Below are 24,083 nucleotides of genomic sequence, written 5' to 3' on the forward strand. Positions count from 1 at the left end.
TTTTCGTTTAATGCTTATTTCGGAAGATATTTGGCCCAGTCACTATCAATGGACAACCCTGTATAGGAAACTGAGTAAAGAACCCACTGACAAATCTCTTAGAATTTTTACGAGGTTGATAAAGAAGTCCTCTATAGAATAGAGCTTTCAGAAAAGTCAGTTCAGGTCAGTTGCGCTACTACCAAGAGTTTAACGATCGCAGAAGGTGCACAAAGAACATTTTTCTCTAAGGCTTATAGTGAGCGCGATTGGTTCGCGATGGCCGGTGTGGCCGAGCAGTTCTAGGCGCTACAGTCTGTAACCGTGCGACCGCTACGGTCGCAGGTTGGAATCCTGCCTCGGGCATACTGTGTATGATGTCCTCAGGTTAGTTAGGTTTAAGTACTTCTAAGTTCTAGGGGACTGATGACCTCAGAAGTCCCATAGTGCTCAGAGCCCTTTGAACCATTTTTGATTGGTTCGCCTACCTATTCGATTGTCAAGTTCTCGACAACGTTTTTACGACTGTGTTTGGGCCGTTTGGTTTCGTGTATCAAGAATTCGGCACATTGTACCAAATTAAGCCGCATAGTGGTACAGCTGTAGGATATATTAGTTTTGATGTGGTTTTGGTATCCACTACGGTTTCGCTCAATGAAGTGTTGCAACACCTGATCAGATTTTTCTTCTCGATGCTATGGACCTATTTAAATATTGCTGCAGAATCATGTATTTCAAATGGAGCGATGAGTTCTATGAATAGAAGGATAATGTCGCTACGGGGATCCCATTAAGAACGGTTACAGCAAACTTCCTTATGGAAAAATTCGAGGAGCAGGTACAGTTAAACGAGAACAAGAAATCTAATATCTGGTTCCGGTATGTGGGTAATTTATTTGTTTTGTGTTGGCATGACAGGGAGGAACTGGATCGTTTTCACAATAGTCTCAACAGGATCAATCCGAATATTCTGTCTACCATGGATAAGGAGGATGAGGCAGAGGAAGACTAAATTTTCTTGATGTGCTAGTTTTCAAGAAAGAAGATGGTAGGTTGGACCGCAGGGTTTACCGAAAACAGGTGCACACAGTCCGTTACCTACGCTGGGATTCAAACCACCATCGAAAACAATAGCGAGACATCATAAAAACGTTGGCGGGCAGGGCAAGCAAAATCTGCAAACCAGAGCTGCTTGATACAAAATTAAAAAATCTCATCAGTGCATTGCTCAAGAGTGACGTGGCGTGAGTCGTGCTTGGGTAGCTCAGTCGGTAGAGGACTTGCCAGCGAAAGGCAAAGGTCCCGACTTCGAGTCTCGGTCCGGCACACAGTTTTAATCTGCCAGGAAGTTTCATATCAGCGCACACTCCCCTGCAGAGTGAAAATCTCATTCTGGCTCTGCCGGCCGCGGTGGTCTAGCGGTTCTAGGCGCTCAGTCCGGAACCGCGCGACTGCTACGGTCGCAGGTTCGAATCCTGCCTCGGGCATGGATGTGTGTGATGTCTTTAGGTTAGTTAGGTTTAAGTAGTTCTAAGTTCTAGGGGACTGATGACCACAGATGTTAAGTCCCATAGTGCTCAGAGCCATTTGAACCATTTGAATCATTCTGGCACTAAGCTCTATGGGACTTCACATCTAAGGTCATCAGTCCCCTAGACTTAGAACTACTTAAAGCTAACTAACCTAAGGACATCACACACATCCATTCCTGAGGCAGGATTTGAACCTGCGACCGTAGCAGCAGCGCGGTTCCGGACTGAAGCGCTCGGCCACAGCGGCCGGCGAGCTTTTAGACCACTGCGTAAAAACGGAACAATGCGCAAGCGCCGATGAAATCGAAAGTTATCCTGCCTTTAATTAAGAACGTTAGTGACAGCATAGGGAAAACTTGAAAAAGCGTACAGGATACCACGTGTGGGAGGGAGAAGGAGATGTGAATTTTATTTAGATTCTATAAATGAAGTGCAAGGAGTGTTGTTCAACATATAAGTGGTTTATTCAGTGAAACTGCATTAAACTGTATTTGCAGCAATTATTGAAATTTTATCAAATTCATTAAAAATTCACTCACAAATTATTCAAATAATGATAAACATAAAGAAAAAAATGGGTCGACAGATACTGTAGGAATTATAAAAAAGAAAAGAAAACGACAACAAGTGTATTATATAAGGTGCCTGCCTGGTATTTGCCTTTTAACGTGAGCATTGTATGACTTCATTCTTATTTAACATATAAATAAATTTACACGAGACGGGTTTACCTGGTGTAATAAATGAGGAAGAAATAAAATAAAACATCTGAACGAATGACTCTCTTAGCGGGCAGACGGTAAATACTGTGCCTTGCGTCTTTATGAGCATCTAACACATTGCAAGGAAATTGAAGAAAGCGAAAGAAGAATGCGCAGCTAGGAAAGTGGGCGTTTTCTGTATTGCCATGTTCATAGCGTGGTCGACGTGGAGGTGGAGTCGGCTGATTGCGTGTGGCTGCATGAACACTCTGCCGGCGACGTATATTTCTTTACGTACTACACGAATATGTAATAAGAAATGGGGGTTCCTACTTAAAAAAAAAAAAAAACGCAGTTGATATCCGTTTGACCTATGGCAGTGCCAACTAGCGGGCCAACCATAGCGCCACCTGGTTCAGAATCGGGGAATCCGCTGTGCTTACGAATTATGTGGTTGACTGTTATGGGTGGCATATATTCGAATGCCAGGCACTGAAGACATAGAGCATATTTCCTTTGGGAGAGCAGACGTGAAATGAGGGGTTTTCATGGTTTAACGAGCTGAAAACTCTTGTCTCAGTTGAGCAGATTGTCTAGTAATTGTATTTCCAACGTTTCCTTGACCACTGAAACCCAGTAAGATTACCCGGAGGCTAGTTTCTTGACTTCCTCGTAATCGATTAAATGTCCAGTGGAAATACAAATTTCGACCATTGAAGATTTATTGAGCTGTAGAAAGCGGGTTGATAGCAGCTGTTCAGTGCAACGTTCTTGTATTTTCTATGTACGTTTTACCATACTTGCAAGGAATTCCATATGTACGTACACCAGTCTTTCGTAAAAGCAGATCATCATTCACAGACTCCAGAAGACCTTGCATCTTGGTCAGTGGAACAAAAATCACATACACTTTATGCTCCTTCACCATTCTTGCAATTTTTGGAGAAATATTTCCTGCACACGGTAAGAAGGCTATAGGCTTTAGTTCTCTTTCTTCTTTCTCTTCTTTCGGTTGTCTGGTGTTCCCTCTTGCAGACATCTCTTAATTTGGTGGTCTTGACCAATCACGTAATGCGATTTTGTGGACAGTGTGGAGACAGAAGTAATGGGTTGGGTTGGGTTGTTTGGGGGAAGGGACCAGCAAGGTCATCGGTCTCATCGGATTAGGGAAGGATGGGGAAGGACGTCGGCCATGCCCTTTCTAAGGAACCATCCCGGCATTTGCCTGGAGTGATTTAGGGAAATCACGGAAATCTGAAATCAGGATGTCCAGGCGCGGGATTGAACTGGTGTCGTCCCGAGTGCGAGTCCAGTGTGCTAACCACTGCGCCACCTCGCTCGGTAGAAGTAATGGGGTAGCGATATACATATACACTAATGAGTCTAAACATTATGACACCGGCGTGCTATCGATTTAAACCCGTCCAGGCGACAGCAGCGTCACCTGGCGAGGAGTGACTGTCAGTCAGACACACACAGGGCGCGTGTAGTGTCTGTGAGCGCGCTGTTCGTTGCAGAACGGGGAAGGCGCGCTGTCTGACTGAGGGCAGATTATGATGACCCAGAGGCTCAGCGCAATCATTTCGGAAACAGCACGACTTTTCGTGTGTTCGTGGAGTGCTGTGGGGAGTGTCTTAAACACGTGGCGAAGCGAAGGATAAACCACGTCCAGACATCATGGGGTTGTGCGGACAACCTCATTACTTATGTTCGACGTCGCAGGCTGGACAAACTGGTAAAACAGGACAGGCGGCGAACTGTTGCCGAACTAACATTAGACTTCAGTGGTGGGTGGAGTATAGCTATGTCTGAACACAAACACACAGTGCAGCGATCACAACGCTCCTACCGATGGACCTCAGCAGCTGGCGAGCCATGCATGTACCAATGTTAACAAAATGACACCTACCTCTGGAACGAGCACGCGACCATCATCACTGGACGTTGGCGCAGTGGCAGAGTGTTGTATGGTCTGATGAGTCATGATATTTTCTTCGTCATTCCGATGGGAGGGCGCGAATCCATCATCTTTCAGGGGAATACCTCCATGACACCTGTGCTGCAGGACGGAGACAAGCTGACGGTGGCTCCACTACGCTCTGGAAAACATTTATGTGGGCATTCATAGGTCCAGCAGAGCTCTTGCAAGGCTCCATGACAGCCAAGGAGTATCGTACACTGGTTGCAGGCTACGTACACCCCTTAATGACGATCATGTTTCCCGACGGCAATGGCACCTTTCATCAAGATAATGCGCCATTTTAAAAGGCCAGGAGTGTGATAGAGTGGTTCGAGGAGCACAGGTGCGAGTTCCAATTGATGTGATTGCCACCCTGCTCACCAGATCAGAACCTGATCGAACACATCTGGGATGTGATTGAACGTGATATCAAAGGTCAACGCCCCCTCGCCGTAATTTATGGGGATTAGGTGACATGTGTGTGCAGATGTGGTGGCAACTCCCTCCAGTTTCCTACCAAGGCCTCGTTGCTACCATGCCACGAAGCGTCGCCGCTGTTATCTGTGCCAGTGGTGGTTGTACCAGCTTTTAGGTAGGCAGTTATAATGTTCTGGCTGTTCAGTGTATACAGATGTCCGCCCCCGGTGGCAGAGTGGTCAGTGTGACGGATTGTCAATCCTATGGGTCTGGGTTCGATTCCCGACTGGGTCAGGGAATTTTCTCCGCCCAGGGACTGGGCGTTGTGGTGCCTCATCACCATCCTATCATCCTCATCGACTGCAGGTCGTTGAAGTGGCGTCAAATTGAACGACCGGCACCCGGCGAACGGTCTACCCGACGGGGGGGTCCTTAGCCATACGATTAAATAAAGGTGTATACAGGTGACTGTAGTGTTATGTACACAAAAGGACAGTGCATCTATGGAGCTGTTAACTGTAATCAAGTGATGCCTGTGAAAATATTACCGATTTTATTGTGCCCTCTGAACGGAATGGTAGCTGGAGCTAGACACATGGGACGACATTCCATTTCGGATTTCGTTAGGGAATTTAATATTCCGGGATCGACAGCGTCAAGACTGTGCCAAGAAGGCCAAATCTGAGGGATTACTTCTCACCATAGACAAAGCAGTGGCCGACGGCCTCCACTTAACGACTGAGGGCAGCGGCGTTTGCGTAGAGTTGTCAACACTGAGTGAAATAACCGCAGTAAGCAGACTGCATCCGTTAGGACAGTGCGGTAAAATTTGATGTTAATGAGCTATGGTAGGAGAAGACCGACGCGAGTGCCTTTTCTAACAGCATGACATCATCTGCAGCGCCTCGGTTGTGGCCTAGACTGCTGGAAAACCGTGCCCTGGTCATATGAGTCCGCATTTGAGTTGGTAAGAGCTTGTAAGTGGGCTGTTTAGGTTTTTATGTTGGTAACGCCACGTAGCGCTCTGTATGAAAATCACTGACTGTGCTGTGTGCAGTCTGTGGCTGGTTGGACTCATTGTTGGAATATTCGCTTGTGTAGTGTTGGGCAGTTGGATGTGAACAGCACGTCGCGTTGGGCAGTTGGAGGTGAGCCGCCGCAGTGGTGGATGTGGGGAGAGAGATGGTAGAGTTTTGGGAGCGGACGATGTGTGATACTATTAAGGTAAATACACTGTTTGTTCTCTATCAAAATCTTTCATTTGCTAACTATGCCTATCAGTAGTTAGTGCCTTCAGTAGTTGGAATCTTTTATTTAGCTGGCAGTATTAGCGCTCGCTGAATTGCAGTAGTTAGAGTAACTAAGATTTTTGTGAGGTAAGTGATTCATGAAAGGTACAGGTTATTGTTAGTCAGGACCATTCTTTTGTAGGGATTATTGAAAGTCAGACTGCGTTACGCTAAAAAAGATTGTGTGTCAGTTTAGTGACGATCAGAATAAGTAAAGAGAGTCTGAGTACGTTCAGTTTTTCTCAACTGTTTCAGACGTTTCAATTTGACTGTAGGTTTCAATTGTCGTGCAGACCCCACGAAGCCATGGAGCCAAGTTGTCATCAACAAGGCACTGTACAAGCTGGTGGTAGCTACATAATGGTGTGGGCTGAGTTTGCACGGAATGGGCTGGATCCTCCGTATGTTATGCTACTTGGAGGCCGTTTGCAGCCACTCATCGACGTCATGTACCAAAATAACTATAGAATTTTTATGGATCACTATTCCTTGCGATTGGTTTGAAGAAAGTTCTGGATAGTTTGAGGAAAGATTTAGTCGGTCCGATATTCCAACCTAATTCCAATCGAACATCTGTGCAATGTAACCGAAGTGTCAGTTCGTGCGCAAAATCCTTCACCTTCAACACCTTCGCAGTTATGGATGGATATAGACGCAGCATGGCTCACTGTTCCTCCAGGTGACTCCCAACAACTAGTTGAGTCCAAGCCACGTCGAGCTGCTGCACTACACCGGACTAAAAGAGGCCTGACAAGATACTAGGAGATTAGAAGGTGTCTCAAGATTTCTGTCAGCTCAGTGTCTGTCCCTATGCCAACGCCTAAGTGTTGTTGCAGTTCTCAAAAATGGTTCAAATGGCTCTGAGCATTATGGGACTTAACATCTATGGTTATCAGTCCCCTAGAACTTAGAACTACTTAAACCTAAGTAACCTAAGGACAGCACACAACACCCAGTCAACACGAGGCATAGAAAATCTCTGACCCCGCCGGGCATCGAAACCGGGAACCCAGGCGTGGGAAGCGAGAACGCTACCGCACGACCACAAGCTACGGACTGTTGCAGTTCCCAAAACGAATATATACATCATTCTCTTGCAGCTGTTCGTAGTTCAATTCAAAGCTGACAGCAGCGCTGCTGAGAGCCAGCGATCTTCCTTTGACGACTCTGCTATTCGGGCTACAACTTTACTGTATGGGCTTGGTGGCGTCTCCCACCAGTCCAGCGAGGTACAGAGACGTAACTTGTTGCAGATGTTGCCACCAAACATAACGGGCAGTCTTTTTGATGTAAGGGTAAGGGGATATCACTTTTGACACTAGATGCACAGGTGCAGGGGCTTTATCCCTTTTCTCTGGCAAAGAACTGTTTTGGCCCCTGGGTGGTCGACCGGCCTGCACAGCTGCGTGCTAACGCACCCTCCTGCAGACTTTCCAGCGGGCTGGTTGCCTCCGCCGAACAAAAACTCCTGTGGCCGTCGTGTCTTGAAAGTTTGTGTACGCCAGCGTCGACTTTTTAATCTCAGAGGGCAATTGCGATTTATTTATTAGATATGCATATTGATTAAATGGAAATACGTAAAACTGACTCTACCCTATCGAGTTTGGGCTCAAATGAAATGTCTTGATACGCAGAATACGATGGTGAGGTCGGAATATACTAAGAAATGAAGGTCAGGGGAGCACGCCACCTTACAATGATTAGAAAAGTTAGTCCTTTGGAAACTACAGTAAAAGTGGAACACGTCCTAACTGGCTAGGTGCCACTGCCAGAGTGTGTATGTTAATTGCAGGTGAAGCCCTTCATCTGTCTTCAACAGTCAACACATCGTTCCTCTACTATGATCTGCATTGGCTATAGAGAGCGAGGGCAGACTGTCAGCAGGTCACATCCTTATCTAGTATGGATGGTCTGTTAGATCGCTGCAGTTTTTGTCTTGTGATACTTCACACATCCCTGTGAGGTGAAGTACACTCTTAAATGTACTTTCCTATTGGATGGCAAGTGACACATGCTAGAAATCTGGCATTGTTGCTGCGATTTGTTTCTTATTTTTAGGCCTTGAGAGGACTCAGAGATGTGCCATAGTGTTTGGGTGCGTGTTTTTGTCGAAGGTTACAGTTTCTCCATGGTGAGAAAAGCTAATCTTCTACATAGCGTTTTCGATGAAAGAGGGATGTGTGTATTCAAGAACGCCTCAGTGAATTCTCAGATGAGGAGTTTGATGAAAGTGATAATGACTCTGATTTCTAGTATTTAGTGATCGTGTACTAATTTGGAGAAGAACTCGCTAATATAAGAACAAGGCATCGCAATATTGTCTTGCAGCCACCTCGTCTTCAAAAAATTCCGGAAGTCTCGGAGAAAACTTGGTGTTATGGAGATATGAGCCTGAAATGCAGAAATATATTTTTTTTTTGAGAAACGAAAAACATCAACCCTTTGTTGTCCTTGTTTGACGTAAAAACGAGATATTGTGGTGTTCCGGTTTGCTTGAAGAATTATGGAGGTTCTGTATGAAACGCATGCAGGCTGAAAGCAATTACAATCCAGTTCAGTTCCTCAGAAGAATACGGAAGATAATTACTTTATTCTTGATTTTTAAAATAAAAATTTGGCATAATTTCAGCCTTGGTAGCATTATGTGGTGGAATACTCGCCCTACGGTTGAAATGATATTAGTAAACTCAAAATGATTCCAAATACAATTTGTCATAATTGAAATGCGTTTTTCCGTACAGTTATGTTGCGAATGTGTAATACTATCTCCCTGATGATAATTGGTGGATGAATAGAGCGATAACGATGTGTTGTTATTTTAGTAATACATAAAATTAAAATAAGCTGCCAATTTTGATGTTTAAAGTATTCAAAGACGAGAAGGTGCACGCCGCGGTTGAGGCCAAAGACGTGGGCCCCAACGTATTCAAAGTGTTTTAAATTCTACTTTGTTTAAAAAACGCAAATTTTCATAAAATTTGTTTCCAAGAAGTGTAACAAACAACAGAAAAGTCGTGAAAATATATATTCACCTAAACAGAGGTTTTATACATAAAAAATGAAAAGGTAGTGTGAGAGATCCCTCCATACTAATGGTGGTCTTGTCAGCATTCACAGTAGCTATGGGTTAAAATGAACACACAACAGCTGAACCAATGATTTTACGTGGCATGTAGGACACAATAAATTACGCGTGAATGATTCAAGAAAGTATTTTAAGCAAAGTTCGAGATAGTTATTAAGCTGGCTCGGCGAATTACACATTTGGCCATAAATAAAACATGTATGATCGCCCGTAGCTTCTATGGGATTTGCGGATGGCAAATAGAATATGGCTCAGTTGAACCTCTGTAATAAATACAACACAATACACAAGACGCTAAATATCCTACTGATGAGCAGAAGTAATAGTTATGGTTGTCTGTCAAGACCAACACACCAGTAATTCTATTACTTAGAGCTTGCGTCTCTCCTAGGGAGCAAAAATTTTCATCACCTTGAAGCTGAATGTTTAAAGTATTGCGAGATGGTGTTTATTCGAGGATGTGCCATTCAAACTTTAGATAACATATACGATTTATTCCATGTGAAGTTCAGTTACTAACTGGGGTGACTACAATGTATTTCACGTGAAGTTCAGTTACTAAGTAGGGTGAGCAGTTTGTTACGTTACCAAAAATTGTTAGTACAGTTATCCAGGACAAAACTGACATTGAAAACAGTTACTGTCCAGCAATGAAGTTGAATGTTAGATTGTTTAGACGAGAATATTACACTTATCTGTTTTTACAGTTCCTGTTAAAAACAATTACACTCCTATGGTTCATTTAAGTGGGCCCATCATATATATCGCTGAGCCCAACAGTAGTTTAGTTCAGGGTACTTATTGATCACATCACGGCTCTATTAAAAAGCGCATTAATGTAGATTACAGGTTTCACCTATGACGTATTACAATTTCTGAGTTTCGCAGATAGATGTGCGCGTATTGTTGCGTACAGAATGCACATGACTGTGGGGTGAACCCACACTGAGGGTGCACTCGAACGTAGACATTACTCGAGTACTTTTCAACTATCGACTGGCAATTCTGAGTGACGTCCCAATACTTACAGACTGGCGTAAGAGAAAACCGTTACTTTGAAAACTATGTTGTTGTTTTGGTCTTCAGACCAAATACTGGTTTGATGCAGCTCTCCGTGCTACTCTATCCTGTGCAAGCCTCTTCAAAATCCTTCTGAATCTTCTTGCTGTATTCATCTCTTTGTCTCCCTCTACGATCTTTACCCCCACGCTTTCCTCCAGTACTAAATTGGTGATCCCTTGATATCTCAGGATGTCCCCTACAAAACGACACTATTTTTCTTCTATCTGAGAATCTCCTCAGTTACATATGTGAGTGCCATATTGCCAATTACGGTAAATTTCATGAAATCATTAACTAGTGTATTAACTAATCAATGCTGTAGGTCATATTGTAGTGCGAAATTAAGGCAACAAAACTATGCAGTGTGGTCAGAAACAGTGTGAAGAACCTGTAAGCGTGTTGCAGGGTAGGCTGTGCTGAGAAAGAAATAAAAAATTCTCTATGGAGTGCCAAGTCAATTAGCACTGAAGTTAGCCAATCAGGCTGCTGCGAACGCAAATTAAAGTGGCCGACCAGACAACTAGCGTCAACTGTTCTCAAGGCGTAGACGACAGAACAGGAGAATTCTCAGCCTTTGGCTCGGATTCGATCCTCATTACCATCAAAACTGCAATTCTTGTATCGCTCCCTTACTCGGCTACAAGAAACCAAACGAAGGACATGTTTTGCAACACCGTTTAATGCAGGCCACATGAATTTGTTGGCGCAACGGTCTGGTTGGCTAACTTCAATGCTAATCAACTCGGAAACTGGGAACGAATTCTTTTTTTGTCAATTGTTACTCAGCACCACCTACCCCGCAAGATTCTTACAAGCTTTGCGCATTGTTCCTGATCAATCCGTATAGCTGAAGTCCGGAATCTAACAGTAGTTATTACAAGATCTGCTCTGTAAAATAGTACTTGCTATGAGCTTTCAAGATAATTTCTATGGTGATAATAAATTATACATAATTTAAAGTATTTACTGGAACTTGAGAATGCTAATCTTTCAGGTGGTTTAGGTCACCTTTCTCAAATATAATTACTCGCTCGTAGGATTTGGCATGTAACGAACTGTAATACTAACTTGAATTAACTGTAAATTTTAATTAACAATGTCCTAATGAAACCCAATTACAGAAATGTAATCAGATCACTTTAAATGAGGATCTGAATAATTAATTTAAGTGAAATTAAGTCTAAATAGAAGCGTGAGGTTTTAATATTGTTATTGCATGTCAACAGATAAATAAATTGAAAATTACATGAAAATAAAAAAGTTATTTAGGGGGCTAGAAAAACGTAACAGATGGAGAGGATCCATCTGGTACGTCACGACGATATTTCATTTCCAAAGGCACGGGCACTGTGGCAAATACAGCTGTTATGAAATACATGAAATGTATTCACAGTTGTGAATATGGACAACCATCCGGTGTATAATGGAGTGGCTCGAAAGGAGATTTTTCGGTTATTGCGAACGGTCCCTTTATTATTAGGCTATCAAAACACGCTTCACGGTAAGACTAAAACTTCCATATGTCGTCAGCCAAGTGTCTACAACTGCCACTTTTACATCCATTACGTATATTCCCATACAGAACTGAAAGTCGTTTGCTCGGTGTAGTGTAGAAATACGGTACTGCGGTACCCGTGACCATCGGAAGTAAGATGCAATATTCCTTCTGACTTGAATGCATATGAGCAAACGGTTTCACTTGCCACACAACAATGGGCAGATTGTACAATTCATGCTCCGCAGCAATTGCCTCAGTTTGACATTCTCTAGATGCATGTAGCTAAATGTATAATACTTTTCATATCATTACAGAGTATTCAACAAGATCACTACGTAACTCACATATTTCAGTCTCTTGTAATTCATTCTTATCTTTATCATAAATGCATGTTAATACATGAAATTTTGTCACATTTCTACCTGATTACAGACTATTTTAGGCAGAATAAATTAAGTTGTGTCTATGTTATAACCACCCTCGATTATTGAACAGATAGGTAAATTGGCCAGTGATTTGTGTAATGAATAACACCTTCTTCGGTTACAGACTGTCAACCAGACCAATGAATACCATCAGGATCGAGAGGTTGTACCAGCTTTCGAGGACATCATGGATGTCATTGGTTCTAAAGGAAAGTTCCAGAAGAGATTAAACACTGTTTTCATTTGCTATGGCACAATCGTCAATGTGCTGAGCTCGCAAATGTACAATTTCGTTATGCAAACTCCTGATCACTGGTGTCACGTCCCTGGGAGAGAGTTCACCAACTTAACTCTAGATGAGTGGAAGAGCGCCACTATCCCCAAGTAAGATATATATTTAGATATAGTCCATGTCATTTTTATTTAACAGAAGCTGAAAAAATGCGATCTCTTAAATCAATAACAGATATATGTCAGTAGGAATGCAATAGTGACTTCCAATCAGATTTGACCTTTGCCTGTCAGGTCGCTTACATGGAGAGAAATATGCATGACGTCATCATATCCTGCCCCCCTCCTAAGCAACGCCCCTCGTAAGCCATGCCCCATTCTCCTACCCACACCCTCTCCACCTCCATTATTAAGCTATGCTCCCTTTGCAAACCGAACCCCCCTTTTTGGAAACAGGCCAACGAGAGGGTTTCTAAGCCTCACACATATTTAGCTCTCCCAATAACAGCTCAGCGTATACCTGTCCAACCACATTTCTTAACTCATCCTTAAGCTACACCTCCCATTTTCTTGGGAATGGGTCACTCAAAGAGCTTCTAAACCAATGCACATGCATGTCTCCACCACAGCTCAGTATTTTTCTGCTCAGTTACATTCCTCGACTCCTTCTTAAGTCACACACCCCTTCTTTCGAAAAGCCCATTGCAATGGGAGGTACTCGTCCAGTAGTGTTAGCAATTGCATAATGTATGCATGGTGTCGAACATATTTGCACCATTGCTAATGTTAGTCCATTTGCTGTACTCTGAGGCCCTAAAATGGTGAAACATAATTACATAAAGAATTTGAAAAGGTATTATTGGCTTAATTCGATATATTTTCTGATTTAGATAAGGCTGTTGCGAGTAGTTTGTGCATTAAAATTTGTCTATTGAACATTCGTAATTTTCTAGTGACCTTTATCTCGTAATTTGAAGTTTTACAGAAAAAATACATGAAGTTAGAGCTAGTTCCACAGCAAAATCAATAACTTATTTTTGTTTAGCTATATTTGAAAGTATCTGTAAGCGGAACTGAAAAACATTTTTGCTCACTTACTATGTACTATAATTTTGAGTTCTTAAACCACTCTATTCTAAGTAAAAGGAGCTGAATTTTGGTGATGCGATGTGGGGGCTGTATCTGTCATTCCAAATAATGTTCAATGTATGGTGGGTACAAAAAACGAAGTCTCATCGCCTGATATTTGTAAAAGTTTTTCGGGAACGCTTCACCTTGGCCTTACCTTATTCGAACACTGTTTTCCCCCAAAACTTACCAAGGTTAGAGCCAAGTCTACAAAAAAGCCATGGATTAGTCGAGGAATAGGGGTATCTTGTGAAACAAAAAGAAAACTGTATCTGTCAATCCGAAACAGTTCCAATGTTGATGCTATAGCACATTACAAGAAATACTGCAAAATATTAAAGACTGTAATATGGATGTCAAAGCAAATATATTACAAGGAAAAGATAGTCATATCAGATAACAAAATAAAGACAATATGGGATATAGTGAAGGAGGAGACTGGTAGAACCAGACATGAAGAGGAACAAATAGCATTAAGAGTAAATGATACATTGGTGACAGATATGTATAGTGTTGCAGAACTTTTTAATAAACATTTTGTAACTGTTACCGAAAAGATGGGGTTGTCAGGTTCGGTAGATGCTGCTATGGAATACCTCAGACCAGAAATTTCTAGCAACTTCCATAATATGAATTTGACCCTCACTACGCCAACAGAAATAATGTCCATCATAAACTCTTTAAAATCAAAAACATCTAGTGCATATGATGAAATACCAACAAAGTTAATTAAAGAATGTGATTCTGAGCTACGTAACATATTAAGCTATCTGTGTAACCAGTCATTTATCAGTGGAATATTTCCTGAATGGCTGAAATATGCTGAAGTTAAGCCACTGTTTAAGAAGGGAGATAAAGAAACAGCATCAAATTTCCGTCCAATTTCACTGTTGCCAGCATTCTCAAAAATTTTCGAAAAAGTAATGTACAGTCGGCTTTATAACCATCTTATCTCAAATAACATACTGTCAAAGTCACAGTTTGGATTTCTAAAAGGTTCTGATATTGAGAAGGCTAACTACACTTACAGTGAAAATGTGCTTAATTCATTAGACAAAAAATTGCAGTTAACTTGTATATTTTGTGATCTGTCAAAGGCATTTGACTGTGTAAATCACAATATCCTTTTAAGTAAATTAGAGTATTATAGTATAACAGGAAATTCTGCAAAATGGTTCAAATCTTATAACTCTGGCAGGAAACAAAGGGTGTTATTAGGAAAGAGACATGTATCAAGCTATCAGGAAGCATCCAGCTGGGAACTAATTACATGTGGGGTGTCACAAGGCTCCATTTTAGGGCCCTTACTTTTTCTTGTGTATATCAATGACCTTTCGTCAGTAACATTACCAGATGCCAAGTTCGTTTTGTTTGCTGATGATACATACATTGCAATAAATAGCAAATCAAGTGTTGTCTTGGAAAGATCAGCTAATAAAATATTTGTGGACATTAATCACTGGTTTCTAGCTAATTCTTTGTCACTAAACTTTGAAAAAACATACTACATGCAGTTCAGAACTTGTAAGGGGTGTCCCACGAGTATATGTCTAACATACGATGACAAGAAGTTAGAAGAAGTGGACAGTGTTAAATTCTTGGGATTACAGCTTGATAATAAATTCAACTGGGCGGAGCACACCACAGAACTGCTGAAGCGTCTTAACAAATCTCTGTTTCCAATGCGAAATTTGTCAGACATAGGGGATATAAAAATGAAAAAGCTGGCATACTATGCTTACTTTCATTCCATAATGTCATATGGGATTATTTTTTGGAGTAATTCATCAAGCCAAGCTGAAGTTTTCTGGGCACAAAAACGTGCAGTAAGAGTTATATGTGGTGTTAACTCAAGAACATCCTGTAGAAGCATGTTTAGGGAACTAGTAATACTAACTACTGCTTCTCAATATATTTATTCCTTAATGAAATTTGTCATTAAAAATATATCACTTTTTCAAACCAACAGCTCAATTCAATGAATCAATACGAGAAATAAGAATAATCTTCACAAGGATTTAAAGTCACTTAGTCCTGTACAAAAAGGTGTGCATTATTCAGGAACACACATTTTCAATAACTTGCCAGCAGCTATAAAAAGCTTAACAACCAATGAAATTCAGTTTAAGAGAAGCCTAAAGGATTTATTGATGGACAGCTCCTTCTACTCCATTGATGAATTTCTCAGTAAAACCAACTGATTTGTATATATATATATACACACACACACACACACATATATATATATATATATATATATATATATATATATATATATATATATATATATATATATACACTCCTGGAAATTGAAATAAGAACACCGTGAATTCATTGTCCCAGGAAGGGGAAACTTTATTGACACATTCCTGGGGTCAGATACATCACATGATCACACTGACAGAACCACAGGCACATAGACACAGGCAACAGAGCACGCACAATGTCGGCACTAGTACAGTGTATATCCACCTTTTGCAGCAATGCAGGCTGCTATTCTCCCATGGAGACGATCGTAGAGATGCTGGATGTAGTCCTGTGGAACGGCTTGCCATGCCATTTCCACCTGGCGCCTCAGTTGGACCAGCGTTCGTGCTGGACGTGCAGACCGCGTGAGACGACGCTTCATCCAGTCCCAAACAGATCCGGAGATCTTGCGTGGCCAGAGCACGTTGGGTGGCACGGGATACATGCGGACGTGCATTGTCCTGTTGGAACAGCAAGTTCCCTTGCCGGTCTAGGAATGGTAGAACGATGGGTTCGATGACGGTTTGGATGTACCGTGCACTATTCAGTGTACCCTCGACGATCACCAGTGGTGTACGGCCAGTGTAGGAGATCGCTCCCCACACCATGATGCCGGGTGTTGGCCCTGTGTGCCTCGGTCGTATGCAGTCCTGATTGTGGCGCTCACCTGCACGGCGCCAAACACGCATACGACCATCATTGGCACCAAGGCAGAAGCGACTCTCATCGCTGATGACGACACGTCTCCATTCGTCCCTCCATTTACGCCTGTCGCGACACCACTGGAGGCGGGCTGCACGATGTTGGGGCGTGAGCGGAAGACGGCCTAACGGTGTGCGGGACCGTAGCCCAGCTTCATGGAGACGGTTGCGAATGGTCCTCGCCAATACCCCAGGAGCAACAGTGTCCCTAATTTGCTGGGAAGTGGCGGTGCGGTCCCCTACGGCATTGCGTAGGATCCTACGGTCTTGGCATGCATCCGTGCGTCGCTGCGGTCCGGTCCCAGGTCGACGGGCACGTGCACCTTCCGCCGACCACTGGCGACAACATCGATGTACTGTGGAGACCTCACGCCCCACGTGTTGAGCAATTCGGCGGTACGTCCACCCGGCCTCCCGCATGCCCGCTATACGCCCTCGCTCAAAGTCCGTCAACTGCACATACGGTTCACGTCCACGCTGTCGCCGCATGCTACCAGTGTTAAAGACTGCGATGGAGCTCCGTATGCCACGGCAAACTGGCTGACACTGACGGCGGCGGTGCACAAATGCTGCGCAGCTAGCGCCATTCGACGGCCAACACCGCGGTTCCTGGTGTGTCCGCTATGCCGTGCGTGTGATCATTGCTTGTACAGCCCTCTCGCAGTGTCCGGAGCAAGTATGGTGGGTCTGACACACCGGTGTCAATGTGTTCTTTTTTCCATTTCCAGGAGTATATATATATATATATATATATATATATATATATATATATATATATATATATATATATATATATATATATACACAATATAACTTCTGCGCAATTTCAGTGTAGTAATGTGTTCATTGTAAATGCGTGTGTGTGTGTGTGTGTGTGTGTGTGTGTGTAAGTACAATCTAACTTCTGCGCAATTTCAGTGCAGTAATGTGTTCATTGTAAATAAGTATTATAGTAGTTGTATTACATGTTTATTACCTTATAAATAAATAAAAAACTTTTTTATTTTAATTTCAGTGCGTTAGTATTTGTAAAATGACTTTCATATATTGTTCATTAAAAAAAGACGATCATTCCACTTGGGACCTGTGGAATGGTACATTAGCTTATTTGTTTTAGTTGTAAATATTTGTCATGTATTGTTGTTTTTCAAATGGCTCTGAGCAATATATTGCTAATATAATCTAATCTAATCTTAGCAAACACTATTTTGGGAGGGGTGGATGGGCGGTAACGATAATACAGGACGATGTGCACAAGAAAAATACCCCTGACGTTATGGACTGGCTGATATAGCTTTTAATTCCTTTAGATTTTAGGTGTACTGGATATTATGTTCCACTGCGATCACAAAAACAAAATTTCATCGCCTAACGTTATGTTAGAAGTTTTTTGTTGTGAAGACGATAGTGCATGATGTTCTACATTGGAAAAACTGTAACTGTCGTTTTCTGGCGAATATGAGTTCTTATTCCTATTTTGTTGGTTTTTCCTGTGGAGCCTAGAAATGTGAAACATTATGATTTACTATTAGGAGTTTCGAGAGAAAGCAGCATCTGTTATTGCAAATAATGCTCAAGAAACAGTGGATACAATAAACGAACTATCATCAACTGACGTTTTTAGAAATTTTTCAGTAATGGTTCCCTTTACCAAACATCATTTTCGGATAAACGATTGCAGGCTTTCAAACAACTACGCGCCCTCCGACTCATCGTTGAAATCTTTAAAGTTTTTGCTGGTTTAGTTGTCTAGGGGCTGGGATACGTAGTTGCCGCATTACAGGCCAAATACTGCTGAGTCTATACATACGATAAGAATGCACACATGAAACGAATGGTCAAAGGTTTCTATCACTCGGCAGTTGCGAATTATGAAAGTAACATATAAATTTATAAATGAAAGATTGCAATTAAATAAAATCTGCATGTACTATCTAACGACTTTAAATGATGAGTACGATAGTAGAAGTACTTTTGAGAATGTGGTATATTTCTGCAAAACACTTATTGGTGTCGATGGCCCAGCAATTAAATAAAATATACACTCCTGGAAATGGAAAAAAGAACACATTGACACCGGTGTGTCAGACCCACCATACTTGCTCCGGACACTGCGAGAGGGCTGTACAAGCAATGATCACACGCACGGCACAGCGGACACACCAGGAACCGCGGTGTTGGCCGTCGAATGGCGCTAGCTGCGCAGCATTTGTGCACCGCCGCCGTCAGTGTCAGCCAGTTTGCCGTGGCATACGGAGCTCCATCGCAGTCTTTAACACTGGTAGCATGCCGCGACAGCGTGGACGTGAACCGTATGTGCAGTTGACGGACTTTGAGCGAGGGCGTATAGTGGGCATGCGGGAGGCCGGGTAGACGTACCGCCGAATTGCTCAACACGTAGGGCGTGAGGTCTCCACAGTACATCGATGTTGTCGCCAGTGGTCGGCGGAAGGTGCTCGTGCCCGTCGACCTGGGACCGGACCGCAGCGACGCACGGATGCACGCCAAGACCGTAGGATCCTACGCAGTGCCGTAGGGGACCGCACCGCCACTTCTCAGCAAATTAGGGACACTGTTGCTCCTGGGGTATCGGCGAGGACCATTCGCAACCGTCGCTATGAAGCTGGGCTACGGTCCCGCACACCGTTAAGCCGTCTTCCGCTCACGCCCCAACATCGTGCAACCCGTCTCCAGTGGTGTCGCGACAGGCGTGAATGAAGGGACGAATGGAGACGTGTCGTCATCAGCGATGAGAGTCGCTTCTGCCATGGTGCCAATGATGGTCGTATGCGTGTTTGGCGCCGTGCAGGTGAGCGCCACAATCAGGACTGCATACGACCGAGGCACACAGGGCCAACACCCGGCATCATGGTGTGGGGAGCGATCTCCTACACTGGCCGTACACCACTGGTGATCGTCGAGGGTACACTGAATAGTGCACGGTACATCCAAACCGTCATCGAACCCATCGTTCTACCATTCCTAGACCGGCAAGGGAACTTGCTGTTCCAACAGGACAATGCACATCCGCATGTATCCCGTGCCACCCAACGTGCTCTAGAAGGTGTAAGTCAACTACCCTGGCCAGCAAGATCTCCGGACCTGTACCCCATTGAGCATGTTTGGGACTGGATGAAGCGTCGTCTCACGCGGTCTGCACGTCCAGCACGAACGCTGGTCCAACTGAGGCGCCAGGTGGAAATGGCATGGCAAGCCGTTCCACAGGACCACATCCAGCATCTCTACGATCGTCTCCATGGGAGAATAGCAGCCTGCATTGCTGCGAAAGGTGGATATACACTGTACTAGTGCCGACATTGTGCGTGCTCTGTTGCCTGTGTCTATGTGCCTGTGGTTCTGTCAGTGTGATCATGTGATGTATCTGACCCCAGGAATGTGTCAATAAAGTTTCCCCTTCCTGGGACAATGAATTCACGGTGCTCTTATTTCAATTTCCAGGAGTGTATGTTGAATAACAGGGAAACAATAGATTCCTACAGGGCGTAATTGGTTATGAACAACAACACAGCTCACGAGACATTCATTTCTAAACGCACACTACGTCTTCACTGTAAAAGCCACGGAAAACTCACAAGTGCACGAGTCGGCACTGCGAAGTTTCTGTATTTGCCGCGACCACGCGCAAACTGTCCCGCTGTCCAAGTCTTTCCTCCGACTGTGCGTCCGTCGCGCTGTACTGTCCGCATGCAGCACTCACTCCCGTGTGTTGTGTCCCGTACTGTCCACAACCGCCCCGTGTCCTCTCCGGAAACTCGCTTCCATCCAGTCTCCCGATTCACGACCGCTCTAATTGGCTAGCGTCCTCGCGCCATGCCTTCATGCCAACGCACAGTCACAATCATAATGAAACATACCAAATACTGGATTTACATATAAATAACTTTAAATTAAATAAATATTCCTATGGCTGGACCATAAACACGCTCTAACACACATTATTAAACACATAAACAATTAAATAAACATATATCAAAAGAAAAGAAGCAAAAGTTAGGCCAAGAGTCTAACGTCTCTGTGCTTTCTAAAACACAGTAAATATTTAACCAATTTGTTCATGAATAGCATATATCGGGTACAAACAAAGGCATAGATGAATAAATATATTTATAAGCATGCTGCTACTGTTTTTTCGTGTAACTGTGGAGTACTTATGGCCTGACGCGATCGATAATAATCGGCTGCTTTGACCTCCAATAACTCATGTACTATTCAAGTTACATGCCTGTAATTCATACCAAATTAGGTTTACACTAATAGCTTTCTAAAGATATGGCGATCGACAGAATCGGATGAAGCGTTTACATTTTGGAAATTCGTTGCTGGGTGTTACTTGTGTAATTCATTGTCAGATACAAATCTTTAAACTAATATAGATACTGGAAATCTGATTACAGCATCATAATCGTCGTTCAAATAATAGTAATGTACATGTTTCTTCTTGAGGTATCATGATTCATCTGTCTACTATTAATTTCTATACGAACTGTGAAACGTCTGCCATTATTTAAAATATCGGAGCGCCAATGTTTCGAGTCAGCAGTAGGTGTAGTGTGGTGGGTAAATAAGGGAAACACAACTCTTCGAATCCTCACGTCTTTTGGGGCAGCAACCTACATTCATGAGGGGCACCAATTGGCAGTAATGAATCTGACAGGAAAGCTTAAGGTGATACTGCTGCTCATGACGCAGAAGTGTAACAGAAGAGAATGCACGGTCAGCTCGGACTCTCTGCCGCCATTAAGCTACATCTTGCCAGCTACAAGGTACTGTAGATTACCTGAAAACTCTACCCAATATACATCTTGGAAGACAAAATTAAACAGACGTACGTACACAGATAATTCCGTCCACAGGCGTTACCTTTCTTATTTTTCGTCATACTCCACACCTCAGCCATCTAAAAATATTACTAACATGACTAGTAGATATCAAAATTAATTAAAAAAAGCAACGCTTAAGAATCTACAACCGATGCAGTTCACGGGTGTCTTTCCCACTGTCTTACACACTAAATACGCGCAACAATGTGACCAAAACAACGAATTAAAATTTCACAGCTACCAAAAAAACTGATCTACCTATGAAATAATGATCACTAACGAGTCAGAAACAACCGCTTCCTAATGAAAGTGTCACGACTTACTCACTGCCGTCATTGATTCCATAAAATAAAGTTACGTACCAGTCTGTTTTCTGTTATCTCGTACCTGCTGCCCCCGATTTTATTTTTTTTTTGTCACACTTCAATTTTCTCTAAAAAGAACCCCTTTAGTGCGAGGTCGCAGGTTAAATCTTTGGCAAGACTAATTTGAAAGTCTTGTGTTAATAATTATGACGTGACAAATAGTGGCAGCTAATGACTCACCATGTACGTCAGCAGGACCACATAAAATTACTGTCCAGAAGCTGCAGAGATCAACCTTCTATGGGATCTATGTATTACACTTCACAAAAAGGACATCGTCGACATTCAAGAAATTGTCAGAGCAAATCATTAACTTGCACCATGAACACAGAATGGAAAATGGCGTTCCACGGAGATCACAATGGTTCACATCATCAAGATCGAACCGGACTGCTTCGGAGTTACAAACCATGGAGGACGTTCAGAAAGGTATCCAATTTTAAGGAATGCATATAGAATCATACTGGAGTAACGGAGTGATGAGAACTGATGGAATGTGATGGTATGTAATAGAATCCGAAACTGTCTGCCTTACAGCTTATGTGAACCTGGCTAAACTTTAATGCATAGTTAGACATAGTGCGATAATATGTGGTTCAGACACGGGAAAAAAAAACATCCAGAGGCTGAATTTGTCATGTTGTTCCAGGTGGTGTGATCTGCAATGTCACGCACTTTTCAGGACTGATAGTATGCCTTAAAGAAGTATGATTCTTATACGGAGACCAAGAATCAAGCGGAAGCAAGTTATTTTGATCAGCTATGGCTCAAAAGTAGTACTCATACAGTAGATGTATTTTCCTTAAGCCCATTTTCCCACTCTTGCTTGCTGTGACGTAAATATTCACTACTGTCCTTCCAAGATCACCCACATGAGGAGGAATCGTATGTGCCAGAGCACCTCAAATTCTCGAAGCACAGTAAATAACTTTCCAGCAAATTTATCATCCACATTAACAGACACAAAAATTGTATACAAAATGCAAGGCCTTGATGTTCGTTGATATTGATACAACTCACCTGGTGCCTCTAATTTCCAGGGTTCCTTTCAAATGCATTTCCTCTTCAAATCCCGATTTGTCGAAACTGAGAAAAAATTCCTTACTGAATGAAGTTTGTTTATCTGATTTATAAATTTCTGGGCCGCTTCCACATCGTCAAGTTGATTCTTTGTTTGAAATTCCGTCATATTACGTCTTACTCGAAATCTATTCATAATTGTTTTTTTTTTTTACTATGCTGTGGATGATTTTTCAAATACGTAAATATGTTTTATTACCCGGCACTCGTTGGACAACGATTGTCCTTTATTGCGTTTCGCTATAGACGGGATTTGTGGCTTTCTGTCCAAGGGATGATTAACTACATCACTTGATACCTGTTTCAGTATCACTTTCACTTGTTAAGCATGTATATGAAGATTGTATCTGTTCTTTCGGACACGTCCAAAACAATAGATACCATCTTCATATAGTTAAGGCTAACCGGTCATTGACCTCCTTCTTCTGTGCTGGATGCACACGCATTGCCCGAACTCTTACGGGACTCGGTAAGATTGTCTGCCGCAAGTAATGAGTATAGTGGGCAGGTGCACTACGAATGTAGTGTGTGGACATTAAGTTGGGAATGTGGGTCTCACGGGGAGCATGGAAGGGTTAATCTCTGCAGTCGCACTATTCTCCGTGCCCTCGGTGGCTCAGATGGATAGGGCGTCTGCCATGTAAGCAGAAGATCCAGGGTTCGAGTCCCGGTCGGGGCACACATTTTCAACTGTCCCCGTTCATGTATATCAACGCCTGTCGACAGGTTAAGGTCTTGATTTAATTATCATTTCATGTTAAGCATGTACCTTCATCACTGTACTCCTCATGTACATTGTCCACACTGGCGAGCGTATACGACACCACACAAACCGCTGACTCATCTCGCAGAAGCGCTAATTTTCATATGCCTCTTCCTGCTCAGGCTGTGAAATTCGTTGTGTTCCTCTCTGACGAAATGTCGATAACTTCTGTTGTAGATACAATGGAATATTTGCGTTGTGTGTCGTCCCCATTGCTCTGTTCTGTATTAACACCACTAGCACAGTAGCACGATTGTGAATTACTCGTCAACTAAGCAGTTCAAATACGCCCCGTAACCTCATGCTGTGCTCACCAGTGGATGCTTCCAGTGCCTCCACCTGTTCCATTAGACGGCTATATTTTGGTTGCATGGAAGACGCTGTATGAGGTACAAAATGCTGTGAAAACATTATTGGCTTTTTGCGACCTAGCATTCAGAGGGTTTCTTGTAAGAATTGTAATTGAAAGTGGAGATGAAAAATTCTAACAGTCAAATAACTTACTGCCAGGTGACGTCGTCGACCACCGCCCATATTTCGATAGGAGCACACCCTGCCATTCTCAAGGCACAACTGCAAGGAGGAAGCAATGTGCAAGGGAATTTAATACCTAGGTTCACAGAGGAGAAACAAGTAAGATACCACACACAGAACAAGTAACAGCAGAGTCAACACACAGCCAAAGACAACCTACATCAGAAATATCGACAGTGACTATAAATCAACAGGTCAGGTTGCACTAATTGTGTCCCTCTGTTTTTTTGATGAGAGAGAGTCGG

The 24,083-nt window shown here is 42.8% G+C and overlaps 1 protein-coding gene and 1 non-coding gene across 2 annotated transcripts in view; both read left to right on the forward strand.

Moving 5' to 3' along the window:
• Nucleotides 1-24,083, forward strand: part of LOC126177124 (solute carrier family 22 member 7-like) — a 186,527-nt gene that overhangs the window by 47,889 nt on the left and 114,555 nt on the right. The window contains exon 2 of the mRNA XM_049924393.1: nt 12,073-12,332. Coding sequence (XP_049780350.1) covers nt 12,073-12,332 — 260 coding nt within the window. The remainder of the gene's footprint in view (nt 1-12,072; nt 12,333-24,083) is intronic.
• On the forward strand, nt 23,146-23,220 carry Trnat-ugu (transfer RNA threonine (anticodon UGU)). Its single transcript has one exon. It is a non-coding gene; the product is annotated as a tRNA-Thr (tRNA).

The sequence above is a fragment of the Schistocerca cancellata genome, chromosome 3 (genome assembly GCF_023864275.1).
Source record: "Schistocerca cancellata isolate TAMUIC-IGC-003103 chromosome 3, iqSchCanc2.1, whole genome shotgun sequence".
NCBI lineage: Eukaryota > Metazoa > Arthropoda > Insecta > Orthoptera > Acrididae > Schistocerca > Schistocerca cancellata.